The sequence below is a fragment of the Marmota flaviventris genome, chromosome 4 (assembly GCF_047511675.1).
Source record: "Marmota flaviventris isolate mMarFla1 chromosome 4, mMarFla1.hap1, whole genome shotgun sequence".
Classification (NCBI taxonomy): domain Eukaryota; kingdom Metazoa; phylum Chordata; class Mammalia; order Rodentia; family Sciuridae; genus Marmota; species Marmota flaviventris.
In genome coordinates, this window is record NC_092501.1 from 33,676,119 (window position 1) to 33,697,380 (window position 21,262).

The 21,262-nt window shown below is 40.5% G+C and overlaps 1 protein-coding gene across 2 annotated transcripts in view; it reads left to right on the forward strand.

Moving 5' to 3' along the window:
• The window catches only part of Myof (myoferlin), a 149,932-nt gene that overhangs the window by 53,017 nt on the left and 75,653 nt on the right, over positions 1-21,262 (forward strand). Inside the window, exons 6-18 of one of the 2 annotated variants that reach the window (XM_027939890.2) lie at positions 2,732-2,898; positions 3,779-3,907; positions 4,388-4,450; positions 4,540-4,590; positions 5,717-5,747; positions 6,237-6,352; positions 7,049-7,175; positions 8,396-8,499; positions 11,080-11,148; positions 11,244-11,287; positions 13,840-13,922; positions 16,802-16,840; positions 20,964-21,088. In XM_027939890.2, coding sequence (XP_027795691.2) covers positions 2,732-2,898; positions 3,779-3,907; positions 4,388-4,450; positions 4,540-4,590; positions 5,717-5,747; positions 6,237-6,352; positions 7,049-7,175; positions 8,396-8,499; positions 11,080-11,148; positions 11,244-11,287; positions 13,840-13,922; positions 16,802-16,840; positions 20,964-21,088 — 1,148 coding nt within the window. The remainder of the gene's footprint in view (positions 1-2,731; positions 2,899-3,778; positions 3,908-4,387; positions 4,451-4,539; positions 4,591-5,716; positions 5,748-6,236; positions 6,353-7,048; positions 7,176-8,395; positions 8,500-11,079; positions 11,149-11,243; positions 11,288-13,839; positions 13,923-16,801; positions 16,841-20,963; positions 21,089-21,262) is intronic. The other variant, XM_071611084.1, reaches the window with a different exon arrangement.

The following is a 21,262-nucleotide window of genomic DNA, read 5'->3' on the forward strand; positions in this document are numbered from 1 at the left end:
GTATGCGAAGATATCCAGTTAAATAAGCCTAATTCAGAAGTGCAGAGACACCACTCGAAGCCATGGTTGTTGAGTTGGCTTGCTCCAATTGCAGCAGTTGAAGTTCTGCAGCTGTAAGCCGAGTCATGCTAAGAATTGGCAAGAGCTCAGGGAAATGTGTCCCTAACAACGCCTTGAGTTTGGACTTCTCGATTTTGAAACTGTCAAGAGAATAAATTTCTATTGTTTTAAGCTACTCAGTTCACAGAACTTTGTTAAACTGTCCTCAGAAGCAATTACAACCAGCAACTTCTTTTTCGGTCAGTGGTTCCCAGCCTAGTGTTGACCTCTGGTCATAAAAGACTCATTCTTTGTAGATCCACTTGGCTATGATAAAATTCATTCCTGGTCTCATGAACAGGGCAAGTCAGAGCAGCCACTAATGTTTGATAATGAAACAGATTACGCTATCTACCCCTCATTCTTTGTGGAACACTTAGTGTAGCATTGTTTAATCCTGCGTGGCTTCCTTGGCATAAAAAGATTTCCTGCCCAGATATCCCTCTACTGTGGGGCAGAGATTCTGGTTCCCTCTGATCCATCCCTTTGGCCTGAAGTCTGAATAGCAGAGGGTGTTTTCAGAAGCTTGGGTTCTTCACTACCCACAGTCTGCTAGAGTATCCATCTGGAGCTTAATGAGTGCATGTCCAGAGTCCAGCCCTGCCCTACTTTTCTCCTGTTTGCTGCCATAATTAACCACCAACCTCAAGGGGAACAATTCACAGCAAGGAGGAAGTCCCACTTGGGCTCAGAATGACCAAAGGAAGTTAGGCTTCGTTGTCTAGAGGAACCTGAAAGCCATCTGCCTTGACCATTGCTCAGCCTGGAACAGGTTTGCAGAAGGAGTGCTGACCCTCTGTGCTTCCCTGAGGCTGAGCGAGCACCCTTCAGCTTTTTCAGTTTTCTCTTTCCTGAGAACTGTGCAGTAGTTTTGCCAAACTGTTGAAGAACTCCAGAAGGCATGTGCCGGGTCAGATATACCCCCTGCCCTCCATTCCACCCTCTCAAGCCCCTTCCATGTACCAAGATTGGGGTAAGGCCTGGGGGAAGTTACAAAAAGAAGGAAAGGTCAAGTTCCTGCTTTTGAAGAATATGTGGGAGAGGGGGAGGACTGTGGGTTAATAAGTAGGTACAAGACTCTGAGGTGAGGACCAGAAAGAACAGTGTGCATTGGGACAGAGAGGATGTGAGGTGAGCAAGGCCTATTGCAAGACAGTCTATATCAGCTGAGACTTGAGGGAGGAAAGGAACTTGCCTGTGGAGATTAGGAGGAAGGACATTCTGAGAGACTGGATCCAGGCAGCAGGCAACCCCCTTTAAAGCCTCTTCAAGAATAGGAAAAAACAGGAGCCCCTGCTAGATTATCTTGCAGAGGACAAAGGGAACTGTTCCCCATCTTTGGCTTCTGTAGGTCTCCCTGATATCTTAACAAAGATGTTGATGCACTAGGAGGCTAGCACCTTACTCACCTGAAGCCTGGGTTTAAACCTAGTTTTAAGTCAGCAAAGCAGGGCAAAGACTTGGTCCTGGGTTTAACTCAGCTCCCAATAACCTGCCACAGACAAGCACTTCAGCTTCTGAGCCCCAGTTTTCTATCTGTAAAATGGGATAAGCCGTCACTTGGACTGAGGATCTCTAAGGTCCCTTCTCATCTGACATCCTGTGGAGTTATGGAGCCCTGAAAGAAGTGTGAAGTGGGGATCCACAGAGTGTCAAGTTAAGGAGCAGAGGGCAGGGGAGGAGGTCACATGCATTGGTCAGGAGCCAGGAAGAAGGGTCCAAGGAAGGCCAAAAGGATTCAGAGTAGTGAGAGGAGAGCCACAGTGAGCCAAACATGCATCATGGCCCCGTGCCCAATGCTCTGGAAGACCAAGCACGAGGACCCAGAGCAGGCCCTGAGCCTAGCAGGAGGTCACAGCTGACCTTTGAAGAACAGGAGCCAGGTGAGGACAGGCTCAGCAAGAGTGAACCTACGAGGGGAGGAGGTTCACCCTGGCTCAGTGGTGAAGCAGGACATATGAGAGGATATGAGAGGATTCTTTCCTCCTTTGATTCCCCTCCTCCTTCTGCACCCCTTTTCCCCTTAATCTGTGCTGCTCACTGACTGCTCCAGCTCCCCCGAATCCCCACATTGCTGCTTCCCAGGAAGCATTCTGTGTAAATCAAGGGGACAAAGGGAGAGCAACACGACCACCTTGTTCTGCTTAGGAATAAAATGACATGGATTCAGCCTCTGCCACGAGGGTAAGAGGGCATTTGTGAATTAGGAAGCTCAGTTGTAAATGAGCCAGGGCAGCTCCTGAGCTGACCTCTGGAGGAAGACCCACACCAGGAAGGGAGGGGCTGAAGTCTCTCTTTGCAAGTTCCAGTTTTCCACTGCATTTCTTCATCTCTGTGTCCCTTTGACCTCAAGCTGGCTCCTGAGAAGCCAGTGATTCCTCCTCTATGTCTGGGATCTCTGGCTTTCTCTTGGTCTCTTCCAAGGCATCCAGATGAGTGCAGTGATATACCTTGAGCACATTTCCCTAAAGAAACTGTCTCTGAGCCCCAGGTCAGTGTTACCAAGAGCATCTCCTTTGCCACCTCGGAGACTCTGAAAACCTAATAGTAGGCAAGACTTTCCGTGTCCAGAATTGGAGTGTTCAGACATTTTCAGGCCAAGGACTAATTGTATTCTCTTTTTATATTTCAGGAGAAGAGGAAGAAGACGCAGGTGATGAAGACAGATTGGATGGTACAGTCAGGGGCCCAGGGCCTCGGGTGCCAGCTGGGGCAGTTTCAGAAGCACAGCTTGCTCGCAGGCTCACCAAAGGAAAGAGCAGCCGGCGGATGCTGTCCAATAAGCCACAAGACTTCCAGGTAGATACAGCCCAGGTGCTCTGCATCCTCATTCAGCCACCCCATGGCCCACGTTCCAGTAATTGCAGTGACACTGTGATGGACCTATTTCTATGGGCTATGCCTTATCTGGTAAAAAAGGAATGTCAGGGCCAGACGCAGTGGCACACATCTACAAAATCCAGCTACTCAGGAGGCTGAGTCAGGAGGATCACAAGTTCAAGACCAGCCTGGCAACTTAGAAAGACCTTGTCTTGAAATAAAATAAAAAGGACTGGAGGTGTAACTCAGTGGTACAGTGCTTACCTATCATGTCAAGGCCCTGGGTTCAATCCCCAGTAATGCCCCACCCCCCCTAAAAAAAACAGGGGGATGTCAGGGTGTGAATCCAATAGGTGCTCTCTATCTTCGGCATGCAGAAATAGAGTTAAACAAACCAGATGAGGTTCTCCCCAGGAATAAAACTAGAACTTCCCTTCCCTTTGGAGGTAGGCAAGCTAATCATAGAATAGAAACACAGACATTGTGTATTGCACAGCTCTGGTTACTGCTTCAGACTTGAGAGCTCTAGAGTAAGGGAGTATATCATCAGGGCTCAGGAAGGCTAGGTAAGGGCCTGGAGTCTGAGCAGTGACCTCAGCCCCATCCCACCTTTCCCAGGCCAACTCAGAACGATTTCAACCTGCCGAACTGCTCTGGGTTTCTGCACCCCAATCCCAGTTCCTATCTTAGGAATGATCAAGGGAGGCTTCTCCCAGCATGTGAGCACCAGGACATGGCCAAGCTGTCCTGGCCTGCTTTCAGCCATCCTTATGGGCCAGAGGGCAGAAGCAACTCCCCAGGATTCTCCTGCACCACACACTTGGAAAGGATCAGTAACAACACCCCTTCTGTGCTGCAGATCCGAGTCAGAGTGATTGAGGGCCGCCAATTAAGTGGCAACAACATAAGGCCTGTGGTCAAAGTTCACGTCTGTGGCCAGACACACCGAACAAGAATCAAGAGAGGGAACAATCCATTTTTTGATGAGGTAAGTGGGCAAAGAATACATGCACCTGCTCAGCAGGCATATCCTGTTTATGTGCTTCTCTCCCGCCTCCTGCCATCTCTGCCCTGTCCGTGGGAGGGGGTTGCAGATATGTGAGCAGACGACATGTAAAGACAAGGTAAAGGTCAACGGTTAAACCTACAAAGTTAAGAACCATCTCACCATGATATCACCTGGTGGGCTTCATCATTGATCCTCAGAGCAACATCTTTCTGATGTTTGTACAGCAGTTTCACCCCAATGATAGAGCAAGTGATGTCAACTACATCTACCTTTGTTTTTCTAATTACAGGATGTCTCTGAGGGATGACTCTGTGTAACTAAATAATCCATTTTTTGAGAAGTGGCAAAACTTCCTCGGCTATAAAAATAATACATGTTAGGGGAAAACAATAATGAGCAGATCCCACTAAACCCAAGCCCCCCACTAACATTTAAACATGCTTTCTGTTGTTTTGACAGTTATTTTTCTACAATGTCCACATAACCCCTTCTGAACTGATGGATGAGATCATCAGCATCCGGGTAAGGGGCCCAGAGAGTGGGAAAGTGCAGCTCACTCACTAACTGCCAGATGAAGGCCATCATCTTTCTATCACTCTTCTTTCTTCCAGGTTTACAATTCCCATTCTTTGCGGGCAGATTGTCTGATGGGGGAATTTAAGGTGAGTGACAATAGTCTTCTTCACTGAACTTACATAAAGATAAGAACTTTCATAATAGTGAGTCTGCCTCCAAGCCAGGTCTGAGTCCCCATCCTGGTGACATCTTAGGGTTATGTTTAAGGGATCAACAGCATGAACCGTGCTGAGGACTGCCTAGGCCTGGTCTACTTCTAAAATGTAACACTTAACAGTGCCCCAAAGCAAGAAGCTCTGAAACTCCTGCTTCAGGCACCTGCCAGCCTTCTGCTGTGGATGGAAGCAAATCCATGGCTACAAGGGGAAAGAGAGCTTGACCTTGGCAAATAGTCCACCATTGCACTCCCAGAACCCTGTCTACAAAACCTGTTGTCATAAATCTGGAGTCTGGAAGGAAAGCCAAGCTGGCCAAGAGAATCAGCATGATTGCCAACTATTCTTACTGGAATTAAAAAACAAATAGACTTGGTTGGCTCCTTCTTAACAACTCTACAGGGAATGTGCTGCCTCGCGAAAGAAGCAGCTCTGGTCACTAAAGTCCCACAGGATGATATGGGTCAGGTGGATCTGTGTTTGTACCCTGTCTGCCACCAAGTACCCCTATGTCCTGGGGGAAAACTCAGTTCCTCTCTGATCATTAGTTTCTTCACCAGTAAAGTGGGATCACTGTGAAGATTAAATGATTTATACATGTAAAGCACCTAGCATAGCACCTGCACATTAAAGTGCCTAATTGATGGTTATATTAATATTAGCCTTAGCATTAGCTGAAGGAGGAGGAATGGGCAGGAAGTTGGGCTAGGTAAAATCCTGTAGGGTGATTAATGATCTCAGTTTGCCTGGGACTATCAGTGCTAAAAACTAGGAAAGTCTCAAGCAAACTGGGACACATTCTTCACCCTACTTTCATGGTCCCTTCCAGCTTAAGAACAGCTTATTTGTTCAATAACAAATTGTTGGTTGAGGGTCTTCTCTGTGTCTCACATCAGGCATGGGGGGATGCAAAGAAGGTAAGCTGGAAATATTGGGTCTCAAGCAAATTTAAGCCTAGTCAAGAATATTTCATTTAAACATGATACTGATGGTTTCTTGAAGTGATTAGACTGATTTTAAAATCTACTTAAGCTACTTTAAATTATTTTCTCCCCAGATTGATGTTGGATTCGTTTATGATGAACCTGGTAAGTAATATTCTCTTCATCAATCTGAAGTCTCATAGTAATTCCTCCTAACTCTGAGGGAGATGCTAGAAGTCAAGAAAATTTTAGAGATCAAGGGAATCAAAGCCAAAGGAATTTAAAAAAAAATGTTTTCTTATTGGGAAAGGATGTTTACTGGAAATGAATAACAGTAGCTTAGTGTGGATGTCTAATTTTTTTGTCTTAATGTTTGTAAATAAGCAATTTTCTATGTTTTGTGAGGATATCTTTATCAAGATCAAATTATCAAACCAGTAGTAGAGTTCAGAGAATGGTACTTGAGTCACACCAGGACAGCGGGGTGGGGCCAGGGTGAAGAGAGCACAGAACAGAGGACATCTGCATGCAGGCTTGCCTGGGGAACTTGGTGTGTCCTGATGAAGCTTCCAAGGAAATGCTTCTAAAAGGCAAAATCACAGACCCACCAGCATCTCTTTAGAGTGTCCCTGTCCTTCTGCTCCTTTGTTTTAGGTCATGCTGTCATGAGGAAATGGCTTCTTCTTAATGACCCTGAAGATACCAGCTCAGGTGCTAAAGGCTACATGAAAGTCAGCATGTTTGTCCTGGGAACCGGAGATGAGCCTCCCGTGAGTCTCTAAATTCTCTGCCTTTTACTCTTTTCACGAAAAAGCAGATCAAGGACTAAGATAGAGGTCCCCTGTGGTTGCCTTCAGTTCTTCACTTTCCCCACTCCGATTCCTCCATTCCTGAGAAGCCGGTCTTTCCTTCATGATAGATGATCATTCTAGCTCACTCAGTTCCCTTCCTGGTGTCTATAAGTGAGTGTTTAATTCGGGAAACATGCATGTTTGCACAGTGTCCTTGCAACATCAGAAAGATTGGTTTTTACCTACAGAGTGTGACTTACTCGCAGAATCAAGCAATGCTACCTAAAGGATTGTGATGATTCTGGGAAAATGGGCAGCAAATGGAAAGTGCCAAAGAAGAACACACACACACACACACACACACACACACACGAAAGTGCCTAATTGATGGTTATATTAATATTAGCCTTAGCATTAGCTGAAGGAGGAGGAATGGGCAGTAAAGAATACTTTACTATTTGGTGCTCATAAGACAACAAAAACACACACACATATCAGCATTGATTGTATAGAACAGCTGATAGGTGGAAGGGAAACTGATGCCTGAAATCTTAAGCCCCAAGCATAGGAAATCCTAGAGGAAATTCTGATTGGGTTCATTTTACAAGCATCGGGTTGGCTTTTTAGAAGTGCTGCTGTTCTGTATGTGTAATTTAATCATGTGCCTCCAAACAGCCTGAAAAACGTGATCGTGATAACGACAGTGATGATGTGGAGAGCAATTTGTTACTCCCTGCTGGCATTGCCCTTCGGTGGGTGACCTTCCTGCTGAAAATCTACCGGGCTGAGGATATTCCCCAGAGTATGTATGGATTTAATTTTTTCCCAGTCTATCACCTGTGTGCATAATGAGATACTGATTGGTGCTCCCTATCATAGGTTTTTCTTCTGAAGGGTCTTCAAGGGCTTATTTTCATTCATCTGGCCCCATTGAAAGCTCCCTGAGCAGACTCCTGGGCAGCTAGTGCTGCTGATCCATGGTCCTTGTTGGCTCATTCTGCCCTATCTCTTCTTCCTTCAATGCTCTGTCTTCTTCTAGAGAATGCTAAAGAAAGGTGAGCAGTCAGCACTTCTAAATCTCTTTACCCCAAATGAAAGCATGAAATTTTATAATCAAGTAAGTGTGTTTGCTATTTGGAGTGTTAAAAATAGCTGAGCAAAGGGTGGTAAAGTGCCAATAACCAGAAGTCTGTTCCTATTATAGTATGATATGTTTAGCAGGAGACTGTTCACATTTAAGAGAATAGTTTACAGTGATTCCATTTATGAAGACCAGTTCAGTCTCTCTTGTCCTTGCTGACAGCCAGCATCCTGCCTGCTTTGCCCAACCTGTCTGCTTCCTGCTGGGCTCAGGGACATCTAAATCCACTGGAGGTAGTACCCACTGCATCCACCATGGATCTCTTTACCTGGAAATCCTTCTCCCTTCTTTTAGACCCTAGAATGTCCCCCATACCATCTTTCCCCCCAAAATATCTTAAATAAAGTAAATTAAGCTTCACATTATACTTCCTATACTAACCTGTTCAGTTGATCTCGGTTTTTTCAAGTTTGTTAAAACAGAGAGATCTGTTTGTAATCGATTTGATGTGCTACAACTATATTATTTACGAGTATGCCAAATCTTCTTGAATTTCTCTACAATGTCAGAACTGGACTTATGTCACTTTGACCTGAAGCATCTTTTCCAAATTAAAACCAGACCTAAGTTTGATAATTGAGTCTTACTCTGACTGGACTGTTTAAAATTCTACTTTCTTCTTCCATAAATTATCAGTTCTCAACATCATAATTTATGGGTTTATTTTTCAAGGTGTTCTATAGATTTTGCAAGGAGAAGACATTTTCTCCCTCTTCAAGTAAGACAAAGGGAAGTTCTGCCACTAGTGCTTACCACCATAGGGAACGATTCTTACTGCATTTATTTTCCCATATAGAAGAAATTTTACAATTTTACTGAATAATTTCCATTTTTTAAGAGAATCAGATTTAATCTCTGCTGTGTGACATATTCCTTTCCAGTGGATGATGCCTTCTCACAGACGGTAAAGGAAATATTTGGTGGCACTGCAGATAAGAAAAACCTTGTGGACCCTTTTGTAGAAGTTTCCTTTGCTGGGAAAAAGGTTTGTATGTGATCCTCTCAGAATAAACATTTAAAGCATGGTGCTTTCCTTGGAGTGAATTCCTGCTTATTCTTTGTTAAAATAGCCCCCTGATGAGTGGGCTGCTCTGCAGGAACACAGATTATCTGAATCGGAACACACCAGAATTCTCCCCAGCTTTATTTTAGAGTGGAAAGTATGCAGGACTCAAATTAGAAAATTCAGCCTTTTGAAAGACTGGAATAGTGAAAGCTACCATGGAATTATTGGAATTATTTCCCGGGTCTAAGTATTATCTTTCTCTTAGGCAAGCTTCCAAGCCGACCACAGTCATCCCTGGTAAATATGGTGGAGTGTAGCCCCCAGGCTCCCAGCTGCCCTCTACTGTCACATTTCTAACCTGCTGTTTCCCCCGCAAGTGGCTGAAACCGGAAACTTGTGCAGGGACACCCCATTCCAGTCTTTTGGAAAAAGCTGGAAGACTCTTGGTGTAAGGGAACCTGTAACCACCAAAAGTCACACACTACTGACTTAGTGTTATTTCCTCAGGGAGTCACTGGGGCTATGGAGGGAAAGTCTTCATCTCTAGGTCAATTTAAATTCAGGTCTGCCCCATTTCAGAGGCAGGTGGGAACATTTCTTAATTTCTTAGTTTAAATTTTCTGAACTGTAGGTAATAATAATCTCATAGGATTTTCGAGAGGGTCAATTCATTTGAGAAGTAGTGATTGTGAGCCTACTAAGTACCAGATACTGTCCCATGTTCTGAGGCTGTACAAATGAGTCCATGGGATAGCCATTGTTCTCATGGAGCCTAGAAGAAACAGATGGACTGACTTATCTGTTTCTTCTTGCTACAATGAAATACCTGAGACTGGATCATTTCTAAAGACTGTAAGTTTATTTGGCTCATGTTTCTGAAGACTGAAAGTCCAAGAGCATAGCACCAGCATCCGCTTGTCATCTGGTGAGGGCCTTCTTGCTATATCTTGGGGAGTGGGGGGGGGAGCATTATCAGCAAGGGTGTAGCTCAGATCCCTCTCCATCTTCTAATAAAGTCATTAATGCCATCAGGGGTCCTCACTCTCAGGGCTCATCAAATCCCAGTTACCTCCCAAAGCCACCATTTCAAAATACCATTAACATGAATTTAGGGCCCAAAGTGGTGTTGGTGCACACCTGTGATCACAGTGACTCAGAAGGCTGAGACAGGAGGATTGCAGGTTCAAGGCCAGCCTCAGCAACTTAGCAAGAGCTGGTCTCAAAATAAATAAAAAGGGCTGAGGATGTACCAATGGCAAAGCAATCCTGGATTCAATTCTCAGTACCAAAAAAAAAAAAAAAAAAGTATGTATATGTGTATGCATATATATGTGTTTGTGTATATGTGTGTGTGTGTGCATATACGCACACACACATATGCATGTAAATATGTGCGTATGTATATATTTGAATTTAGGTATTAAGTTTCAACTCATGAAGTTTTGGGAAACACATTAAAACCATAACAAACAAACAACAAGCAAAGTAACTGAATAATTTTGTTTTCAGATAGTGCTTAGAACTATAGAAAAGATGTGATTGATGTGGGAGGGGTGTCTAGTAAGGTTACCAGGTGGGACACCTTTCAGGAAGTGACATTTGAGCAGAATCCTGGATGTGAAGAGATCTGGGAGCAGGGGCTTCCAGACAGAGAAGAGTAATGGAAGGGGCCAAGGAACCATGTTTGCAATGAAGGAATGTCTGTGTGGCCAGAGAGGAGCAAGCATCAGCGGTGGGAATAAGAGATGAGGTCAGAGAGATGTGAGGGGTGGGGCAGGTTGTGCTTTATTAGCCAGGTAGGGATCTGACCTTATTCCAAATGCACTTTGAGAGCTCACTGAAGATGTTACAGGTGGAGTGATATGAAAGTTGGAAGGCAAGAGAGGAAGTGGGAATTCAGTTAGGAGCCAGCTACAGGTGTCTGAGGGAAAAATATTTTAGGATGTACCCGAAGATACAAGCATCAGGATTTACTGTTGGACTGGGAGGGACTTGTTAAGGGGAGAGGAATATTGTGCGACTCTGGTTCTAAGGCCCAGTGACTAAATGAACAGAGATGGAACACTGGGACAGGAGCTTTGGGGTAGGGAGGAGGCTGTGAGCAGGATCCAAAATCTGTTTGGATGTGTTAATGATGAGCTGCTTCTCAGACTGCATATGATAAATACTCAATAAACCTAACTCTTATTGTTACATTAATCTAATAATAGACATCAGGCTATTAAAAACAAATTAAAGACATGAATAAAAACAAGCTGTTGGTGCACAGAAGAAGGAAAAATCACTTTAAATCCATGTCACATTTTACCAAATCATTATCAAGAAAAATAAAGTTTGGAGGCTGGTAGTATAGCTCAGTGGTAGAGAGTATGCTTTGCATGTATAAGGCCCTGGGTTAGATCCCTTGCACCAAGGGCGAAAATGTCTAAAATTTAACCAGGTCACTAAGTATATAAATAATAAGTAAACTGATGATGTCATAATCCAATGTGAAAATATTGTTAACTTTTGCAATTAGAAACCTGAATACCTACAGTTTTGCTTTGGTGATTGTTACAGGTTTGCACAAATATAATTGAGAAAAATGCAAACCCAGAGTGGAATCAAGTCGTCAATCTCCAAATCAAGGTTTGACTTTCTTTTCTTTCAGAAAAAGTAAAAATATTTACTAGTTACTAAATAAATGGAGAAATAATTGCCCATTTTCTGTTTCATTTTAACAGTTCCCTTCAATGTGTGAAAAAATAAAACTAACAGTATATGACTGGTGAGTTGAAAATAGACATGTCTAATTCAACAGTAAAGAACTAGACATTTGGATATTGTGGATCTTATGGTAGATGATCTAACTTATACTTCTTGGAATATTTGCTTTCCTTCTATAGGAAGAAATTACTTCCTTACAATAAAATGCTCCTGGAACTGGGAGGTTTAGATTAAAGATAAAAATTATTAAAAAAAAATAATCTTAGTATAGAAAAGCTTTGGACAGGGGCTGGGGATATAGCTCAGTTGGTAGAATGCCTGCCTTGCATGCACAAGGCCCTGGGTTCAATCCCCAGCACCAAAAAAAAAAAAAGAAAAGAAAAGCTTTAGACATCTTGGTTCAACTGCTAATAATAGAAGAAGAGAGAATTATCTGAAAATATTCAAAGATAAGAAACCAAGGATTAAATATCATTAGGCTGTCCAAAATGACTTCAGAAATAAAGTAAGCCCTTTTGGGGGGGCAGGGAAGAAACACCAAAATATTCTGAAAGCAAAGTATTTGTTAGAAATACTTTGAGCATTGTTACTATTAGTAAGAACAATGAATGAATGAAAGGCAAAGAAACACCTTGAAATGTTCTGATGGAATTTTGACTAAACCAATCTCTCAGCACTGATTGGCTACAACAAGACCATTCTTAGATTTTGACTAAACCAACCTCTCAGTACTGATTGGCTACAACAAGACCATTTTTAGAATGTTCTGACTAGATGGGAGTATTCAGCTCTCAGTCTTTGGATCTCCAAAAGTGGAAACATGGCAAATATCACATTGTCTTCATCATCATCATTATCACAAGTGCATATTATGTTGGCTATCATTTTCTGAGCACTGCCAAGTGCCTGGCCTTCACTATCTAAGTTATTTTTTAGATTAACCCTGTGGGGTTGAGTTGACTCCTAGATTCATTTTACAGATGGGGACACTGGGGCTCGGAGAGGTCAGGTAACTTGCCCACAGTCACTTGGATGGTTAAAGATCTGGTTGGGCCTGCCTGTCTCCACAGTCTCTCTTTTGGCCAAATATATTTGACTCTCGTTAGTACTCTATTATCATACTGACAATGAGGTGTGTAGGAGGAGAGTGGGGTTCATTTGTTCAGTGACTACACCACAATTAATGGAGAGTCACAGTAGGGCCTTCAGCACAAAATACTCCCTTCTTTAGTGACAGAAAATTTTAAGACATTTTGGACCCTCAGGCCACAACAGAAGGTGCTCCAGGGGCCTCAGGGACCCTTGGGAATATAGGTAGCTCAGATAACCACTCTGATCTATGGACTCTACAGTGGACTATTTACTAATTGAACCATCCCAGAGTTTCTGTGGTCACTATAAAGGTGGGTTTATGTCTGACCTAGGCTGCCCCTCTCCAAAGCAACTAGTGTAAATTAGAATGAATATAAAGACCCTGTTTACCTGGAGAACACTTGGAGCCAGATCTTAGGTAACATATCCTACATGGTATTTGAACAACTGAGGGAAAGCTAAAAATTCTTCAAATATAGTCTGAACCCACTGAGTGAACCAAAAATATTCAAACCCCATGCATGTGATTTAATACACATAAATAACATTTTCTCCAGCAAATTATATTTTATTAGTCACTTCCTACAATCTAATATACTATTCTCTAATCTTTCCCCCAAATACTGAGACTTTGCTTCTTCCCATGGGGCCTTTGACTTCAGAGGGGACATGACACTAGATGGAATAAAAATAAGAGATCTAAAGCAAACAATGTTCATAATATGTGCCCAACCTGAGACCATTTCATGGTTAGGCTCACAGGCTCCTGAAGATACCCACAGAAGGATATATGATATTTTATTACTTGTAGAGAGCATGGACAAATTTGTCCCTACAACATAGGCAAGATTTAGGTTTCAGACAAGCAGACACACTCAGAGAAACAGCAGCTATCACATAGTAGGTGCTTACTAGATATTTGAATTGAATTAGAAGGGAATTTTTCTTCCTATGATACGTCCTTAGATAGAGCCTGATGTGTCCTTAGATAGAACCCATTGTGATTGTTAAGCCATCATCACAATTAGTATGAACATGGTCAAATAAGATACATAGAACTATTTTATGCGATATAATTACATTATGCTCATAATGTAACGTGGCTATAATCCATTGATTCATCTTATGACAATGATATTAAGTGTAGCCATAGAAAAATACAGTGACCTTTCTGTAAAATCTTTCTTTCGTACCTGTTGAATGAATTGTCCAGCTAGATCAGTGTTTGTAAAGGGTGGTTAAAAAGCCATCTGCATCAGAATATACTTAAAATGTACACTCTTGGTGCTTAACCCAGGTTTACTGAATCAAAAGCCTGGACAGGAGATGAGGGTAGGGAGTTTTTATGATTTCTGAGGCCTGAGGAATTTTCCAGTCCTTTATTTTAATTTTTTAAAAATATTTCCAGTCTTTAGTTTATTATTCCTTCAGGTGGGTATGTATTAGTATCTTTTTCTTTTTTATTATTGAAATGAAGACATATTTTTATAGAATCAGGCCTTAACCTGTTCTTTCACACAGGGACCGCCTCACCAAAAATGATGTCGTTGGGACAACATATCTATACCTCTCTAAAATTGCTGCCTCTGGTGGGGAAGTAGAAGGTAAGACATTCAGCAGATCTGGAACGAGACAGGATATAAAATTTTGGAGGAAGAATGAACTGGGAGCCACCTGGAAATAGGCTTGGTTTCTTAAAAGCCGAATGTGATGAGTTTAATGATCCATGTCAGTGATATTTTGGTGTTGACCAGAAGAATAATTAATAATCCAGTCAAAAAGCAGTTCAATCAACTTTCTTGCTCCTACCCAAAGCCTTTTGTCCATAGCTGTTTCATGAAGTTTTAATTGTCAGTATGGAGTGTCAACAGCTGATTTTTCAGAGTGGCATTGATACAAGTTCACCCAAATGTAAAATAATATTCCCGTCTCAAAGGATTCTCTTGGTCCCAACTAAGTCAGCCATAAGACAAGTAAATGTTTTATAAAAAAAAAAATTATGAGGTCAGATGTCAATGAATCATGTCATCTCCCCTCTCTAAGTGTGTGTGTTTTATTTTCACTCTAACAGGTGTTAAAACCAGTACATTTCTCCTTTTACCATTTTCTATGCTTGAGCACTATTTACCTGAACCTGGCATTATGGTTCTGTGTGAATGCCAGAAGTTATAGTAGATAATGAAGAAAAGAAAGCTAAGGTGATAAGAGGAAAAATTAATGATAATACATTAATATCATAAGCTTATTTTTTTGTTACCAAAAAATCTTGTAATTGCAAATATGTAAAACATATTGATTAAAGTGAAAGAATTTGGGACAAAATTTTGTCCTGAGAAACTCACATTTCCTCTCATTTTCATTTTAAGACAGGGTTCTATCTGGTTTTGTTTTGCTTGGTTTTGGGGGAAGAGTACTAAGGATTGAACCAAGAGTGCTCTAAATCACTGAGCTACATCCCCTGCCCTTTTTATTTTTTGACTCTGAGACAGGGTCTTGCTAATTTGCCCAGGATGGCCTTGAACTTGCAATCTTCCTGTCTCAGTCTCTCTAGTAACTAGGGTTACAGGTATATGCCACTGCATCTGGCTAAAAAGACTATTGTTAATCCTAACCAAGAGCATGTATAAAAATCTGGAAGATATTCAAGAAATGGCAAAAAGAGTATCAATTGCCTAGCTCAAGAGTTAAAAAGAAAGGCAATTATAAATCCTTCCTCCAAAACCACAAAGAGGTGAACAAAACAGATGTAGTTCAAATAAAAAGCCATGTGTGTCTTTATTTTAAGCAAATGGTAGAAGGTAAGAAAGAAATCCCATATGAATGTTTTCTACTGAGTGGCATGGAGATCATAACACCAGAGCTTCTCAGTAAAGAAGTGTAATCACAACCCTTTCCTTTCCTCTGCAGAGAACAATTTTTATATGGCAATGAATACATATACATATGTATGTATATGTTGTAATATTTATACAATATATGTATATATAATATAATATATAATATAATGTATAATGATATATATATATAATACAATATAAGCACTATTTATTTTTTCTTTATTTTTTTATCGGTCCTGGGGATTTAACCCAGGGGTGCATTACCATTGAGCTATATCTCCAATCCTTTCTTCATTTTTTATTTTGAAACAGGTTCTCACTAAGTTGCTGAGGACCTTGCTAAATTGCTGGGGCTGGCCTCAAACTTGGGATCCTTCTGTCTTAGCCTCCGAGTTGCTGGGATTATGAGCATGTACAACCTTGTCCGGCTGTTATTTTCTTTTCTTTTTTCTTTTTTGGTTACCAGGGATTGAACCCAGTGCCACTTAACCACTGAGGCAAATCCCCAGCCCTTTTTATTTTTTATGTGGCGACAGGGTCTTACTAAGTTGCTTAAGGCCTCAATAAGTTGCTGAGGCTGGTCTTGAACTCAAGATCCTCCTGCCTTAGCTTCCCAAGTCACAGGATCACAGGTTTGTGCCACAGCAACCCATATTTTCTTAATTTTTATAAAACTCATAGCCCAAGCTCTGAACAGAGTGTAAATGCCATCTCCCATTACAATGTAAAAGAAGGACAGAAAAGAGAGGTTAGAAGGAGAAGGAGGTGGAAGATAGGAGCACAGTACCCTCTTCTTAGAAAGTGAGCAATCCAGATACCACTGCAGATTCAATCACAGAGAGAACCAGTAGAGGAATCTATAATCATGCTATGACTGTATGCAGGAAGGGTAAAAAGGACCTAAATCCATTTATTGTAGTAGGAAGATATCAATTAATATCTAAACGTACTTATTCAAGAAATATTTGTTAACTACTTCATTTAGTTTAACAGACTCACCGTTTAGTTTAACAGACTCACTCCCATCCAGAAGAATTAAAACCAGAAATGGTTAAAGCAGTTTCAGCCCCTCTCCACGACCTTCTCACTGTAGGCCCTGCAGTCTGTTAGTGTCTCAAAATAACAATGAGCTGTCATCCCGCCCTCAGAAGAACAAACCATGCTTTGAATAACACAATGTGCCATTAACTACAAGCTTAACTACAGGCGTTTGCTTACACAGCCTCAGACTAAATTAACTTGGATATTCTGGCCTTGGTCCCAACTAAGTCATCCATAAGACAAGTAAATGTTTTATTAAAAAAAAAAAAAAAAAAAAAAACAGGAAGCGTTGGTAACCTCAACCTCACCAACCTTCCTTGGTAGGAAGCTGGCTCTTCTTAGATACCTATTCCCTGGAACTGGGGAGTGGGGTCATTTGTGTGTGGTGGCTCTGAAAATTGTCACAAAGTCTTGAACCATTTTACATTTAAGCCATAAGACTTGTATAAATTACAAGAGTGTCATGTGATTTGGGTCTGAATTTGGGATTTTTCTGTTGTTGCTTAATCACTTACCTGGCTCAAGGTTTGATTAACTTTTCAGTGTCTGTTTTATAATGCCCATGTTGCTCTTGTTTTTTAACCAATCATATTTTTACTATATAGATTTCTCATCTTCGGGATCTGGGTCTGCATCATATACAGGTTTATGCTTTGTAATTTTGCTGTCTATTAAAGCTTTCTATCTACTATTACCTTACTAAGAATATATTAATTGATTGCCTTTAGAACCTTTTTTTTTTTTTTTTGACATTTTGCTGCTTCAAAAATAGTTTTGCTAGAGTAATAGTTTTTTTTATGAGTATATGGGTGTGTTGCATGGCTAAGCTTAAAACAAATTTGCTAATCAGACTTTGCCACATCTTTCCTATTTTCCCCTAGATGCACACACCTCACATGTGGTTTCATTGCAGATAATTATTTGTGAGATATAACATTTTTTGTCATTGTTTATGTTCAGTAGGTAGAAATATGGGGCACTAAATCAATTATTCTGAAATGATTATGTAGCTTTTCCCCACTTCCAACATGGATCTTTAGGTTGGAAGATATGAACATTTTCCACTTTTTACCCTGAAGGTCACCTCCCGAATATAAGGCATCATGCCATGTACTTTGGGTTGTATAGCACTCGCCATTTTTTGCAAGTTTGCTCAGTCTTGGCTGTCACAGTTCTCCCAAGGCAGATATTATTGTTTCTCTAATTAACGAAGATTCTGTGATTTAGAGAGGTCGTCTGGCAGATAAATTTGGTAAGGCCTGCTATGCTAATTGCCCAAGGTTGTGTGAGAGGGTGAAAAGATATTGCACATGAAAAGCTTTGCAAACTCTCAAGGTCAGTGCTCCTCTAAAATGATATCTTCTGCCTTTATATAGCTGACACAATGCCCAGTTCTTAATTGTTTTAAGAAATAAATTTCATCATCTTGCAATCAGACTTGGGAGGAACACAGAGCAGTCCCTAGGTTTGCAGGTTGGACAACACTTCAGTCCTTCATTTGTTCAACCAACTAACAGATATTTCTGTAGCAGTACTCTGTGATAGAAGTAGTACTGGGTGTTTAACCTGCTTAAATCCTGCCACTTCCCTTAAAAGGAGTTTATACCCTAGTCACAGGGATAAGCAGCTATCTAAAGTTCTAAAAACTAAAATGTATAGTAATAATTTGTAGAAGTCCAAAATGCCAATGGCTTCAGAGAGGCATGAAAGGCATGAAAAATACTGCTTAAGAAGTAGGTTGTAAGGCTGGGGTTGTGGCTCAGCAGGAGAGTACTTGCCTAGAATGTGTGAGGCACTGGGTTCTATTCTCAGCACCACATAAAAAATAAATAAAGGTATTGTGTCCATCTGTAACTAACAATATATATATATATATATATATATATATATATATATATATATATATATTTTTTTTTTTTTTTTTTTTTTTTTTTTTAAAGAAGTAGGTTGTAGCTAGATCACAGGAAACCTCAATGACCAAGATAAAGAATTTTTATTTTATTTTTTATGGGCTCTTCAGGAAGGACACTGGGAAGTTTGAGGTGACAACTCTGCATAAAATGGGTTAGCAATATTTGATGGCAGGAGGACACTTAGCTTGTGAGAGAATAGCTTTCCCAAGAGACCATGTTGACACGTTTTAGTCAGATTTCTCACTTCTGTGACCAAATGACTTGACAAGAACAATTTTAAGGAGGAAACAATTTCAGGAAACAGTTTCAGAGGTCATAGTCCATGGACCACTGACTCCATTGCTGTGAGCATGAGGTGAGGCAGCACATCATGGCAGAAGTGTGTAGAAGAGGAAAGCAGTTCAGAACGTTATACCAGAAGCAGAGAGAAAGAGAGAGTTTGTCTCACCATGAACTAACTATGAACCCCTAAGGCATGCCCCCAATGACTCACCTTCTCCAGACATACCCTATCTGCCTATAGTTTATACCCAATTAATTCATTCAAGTGGATTAATGCACTGATGAGGTTAAGGCTCTCATAACTCAATCATTTCACCTCTAAACCCTCTTGCATTGTCTCTCACATGAACTTTTGGGGAACACCTTACATCTAAATCATAATAACACATGAGCACATGGAAGGAGGGTTCTTCATGTTAGTACCCAACTGAACAAGTCAAAGGGCATTTTAAATATTCTAAACTAGAAAAGCAATTTGGTTGGACAAAAAGAATTAAGCCCTGGGTATAAAGGAGACCTGCAGTGGGTCATTATTGATAATTTGTGTCTCCATCCCTAAAGATCTCTAACAAAAGGCAAATATTCATGACAAATAGCACAGTCACCCGTGGGAACCAGGTGGAGATGAGATGAGAGTAGACTGGAGGAATGGATGGTGTGAAAGGAGATCTAGTCTGAGCTTTGAAAATCAAGATCCGGATCTTAATCTACCAATTTGTGAGGTCTTTGACAATTCACCTCACCTCTGTGAGGTCTAGTTGCCCATCCACATTGTGACATGAAGGGAGCAATAGCTTTAGCATCCATTCCAACATCAACATTCTGTATTTCAACATTCTGATATTCATCTTCTAAAAATTACTTCTTTCCTTCTTTATGAGTCTCTGCTTAATCCCTTATTCCTACCCAACTTTCCTCCCCCACACTGAAATATTTTATTATAAGAAAAGTCTAAATCCTACTTATTAATAATTTGCAATGTTCCATATAGCAGAATGGATGAAGCCAAACCAATTTGTATGATTTGATAGAATAGTCATTTATTTCATCCAGCTCATTTTTCTGGAAGACAATAACATGATTTATAGAAATATCTGTTAGGAAAACTGTTGATCCTGATTGTGTTTCACAAAAAATTCCCAAACAGATATGAAATGTTACACCCAGGGTGTTTACCAAGAGTCATTCTTAAACTATCATGTATTACTTTTCTACATCTTAAGTTAAATGCCCCTCCCTTGCCTCTCTTCACTGAGATTTTTAGTTGGCTAATTTCTTCTAGCATGCCTGGTTTCTACCTCCCTCTGAAAGTGCATACTTCCATTTAGACATTCAGGGAGCTTCACCTAGTGAAAATGACAGTGAAATACATCTGTATGGTTAGGTCAATTGTTTATTCATGGTTGTTCTGCTCACCTGCTACTTCACATTTACCTTTCACCCTTAGTTTTGAACTTTAAGTTGCAAAAGTCCATTGATGTGATCAGGTCAACCTCACATCCATAACAGGAATTATCTTGACAGACAAGAAAGCCTGAAAGACAGAAATCTTTGCTTCAACACGTCTTTTGATTACCCCAATGTCTTCTGTTCATTGTTTGACATCTCTAATTCATAGAACATTCTTCCTTACACTGAGTGAACCAAAGTTGTCCTCCATATATCTCCTAGAAGTGGTCTTAACTCTGCTTTTGTAGACAAGTTTATCCCTTTTACATAGAGATCATTCAGATTGTTGGAAATAGTTCTTATGTTTCCCAGCCTTCACCACAATTTCCTCTTGATTTGACTATTTCCTTATATTATCATTGCTCTTTAGTGGTTAGTAGTCTTGATGAGTCCAAACAGCAGAAATTTAGAGTTTATCAGATGATAATCAGATATACAAAGTAATGAAGGGTAATTTTTATATACCTCCATTTTATTTATTTATTTATTTATTTATTTTTATGTGGTGCTGAGGATCCAACCCAGGGCCTCACACATGCTAGGTGAGCACTCTACCACTGAGCCACAACCCCAGCCCTGTGAAGGGTTATTTTTATATCACTTCTGAATAACACTTTATTATTACCGTAAGCAGGTAGTTCATTGTTACACACAAGTTTTTAAATGTATTTTTAGCAGCATCTGCCAGATTTACACTAACTGCTTGAGGTTAACTGATATCTTTTTGGAACAAATTAAGTTAATCTGATGTACCATTTAAATGACCTCTCAAAACAATGTGATCTTTTACCCCAATTTTCAATTTTGTGTTTAATACCATGCCAGTTATAAACTTGCAAAAAATGTGATCAACTTAAAAATCTCATTATTTCTTCAATTGAATAGCTTTATCTTTTTGTAGGAATATATTTGCCTAGAATACCCCCAAAATGTTTTTATTTCATATCATAATAATAACAGAAAGGATATATGACAAGTCACACGAGTGCTTATAATTTTCACTAATACAACTAACTCATGAAGTGGAGAAAAATAACCTCTCTTAACTAGCTAATAACTAACATTTATTTCAATATATTGAATATTAAAAGTCTGAAATCCAATGATGATGTCCATCTCTCAGCAAATACAGGAGAAACAGAAGTGGGCTTTGTTCCGACATTTGGACCTTGCTACCTGAACCTTTATGGAAGCCCCAGAGAGTACACAGGATTCCCAGACCCCTATGATGAGCTAAATACTGGAAAGGTTAGTCTCTCAATTAAGCAACTTCTTATTATTGAGCACTGGTTAATGTGATTTCTTCTTATAATATTGTAATTAATATCCTATTTAGGGAGTATCCCCTGCACACATGTATGCACACAGACCCACCACACAGCTGATAAAGTGTTGAAGGGTTTAAGTCTGGCACTCCTCGAC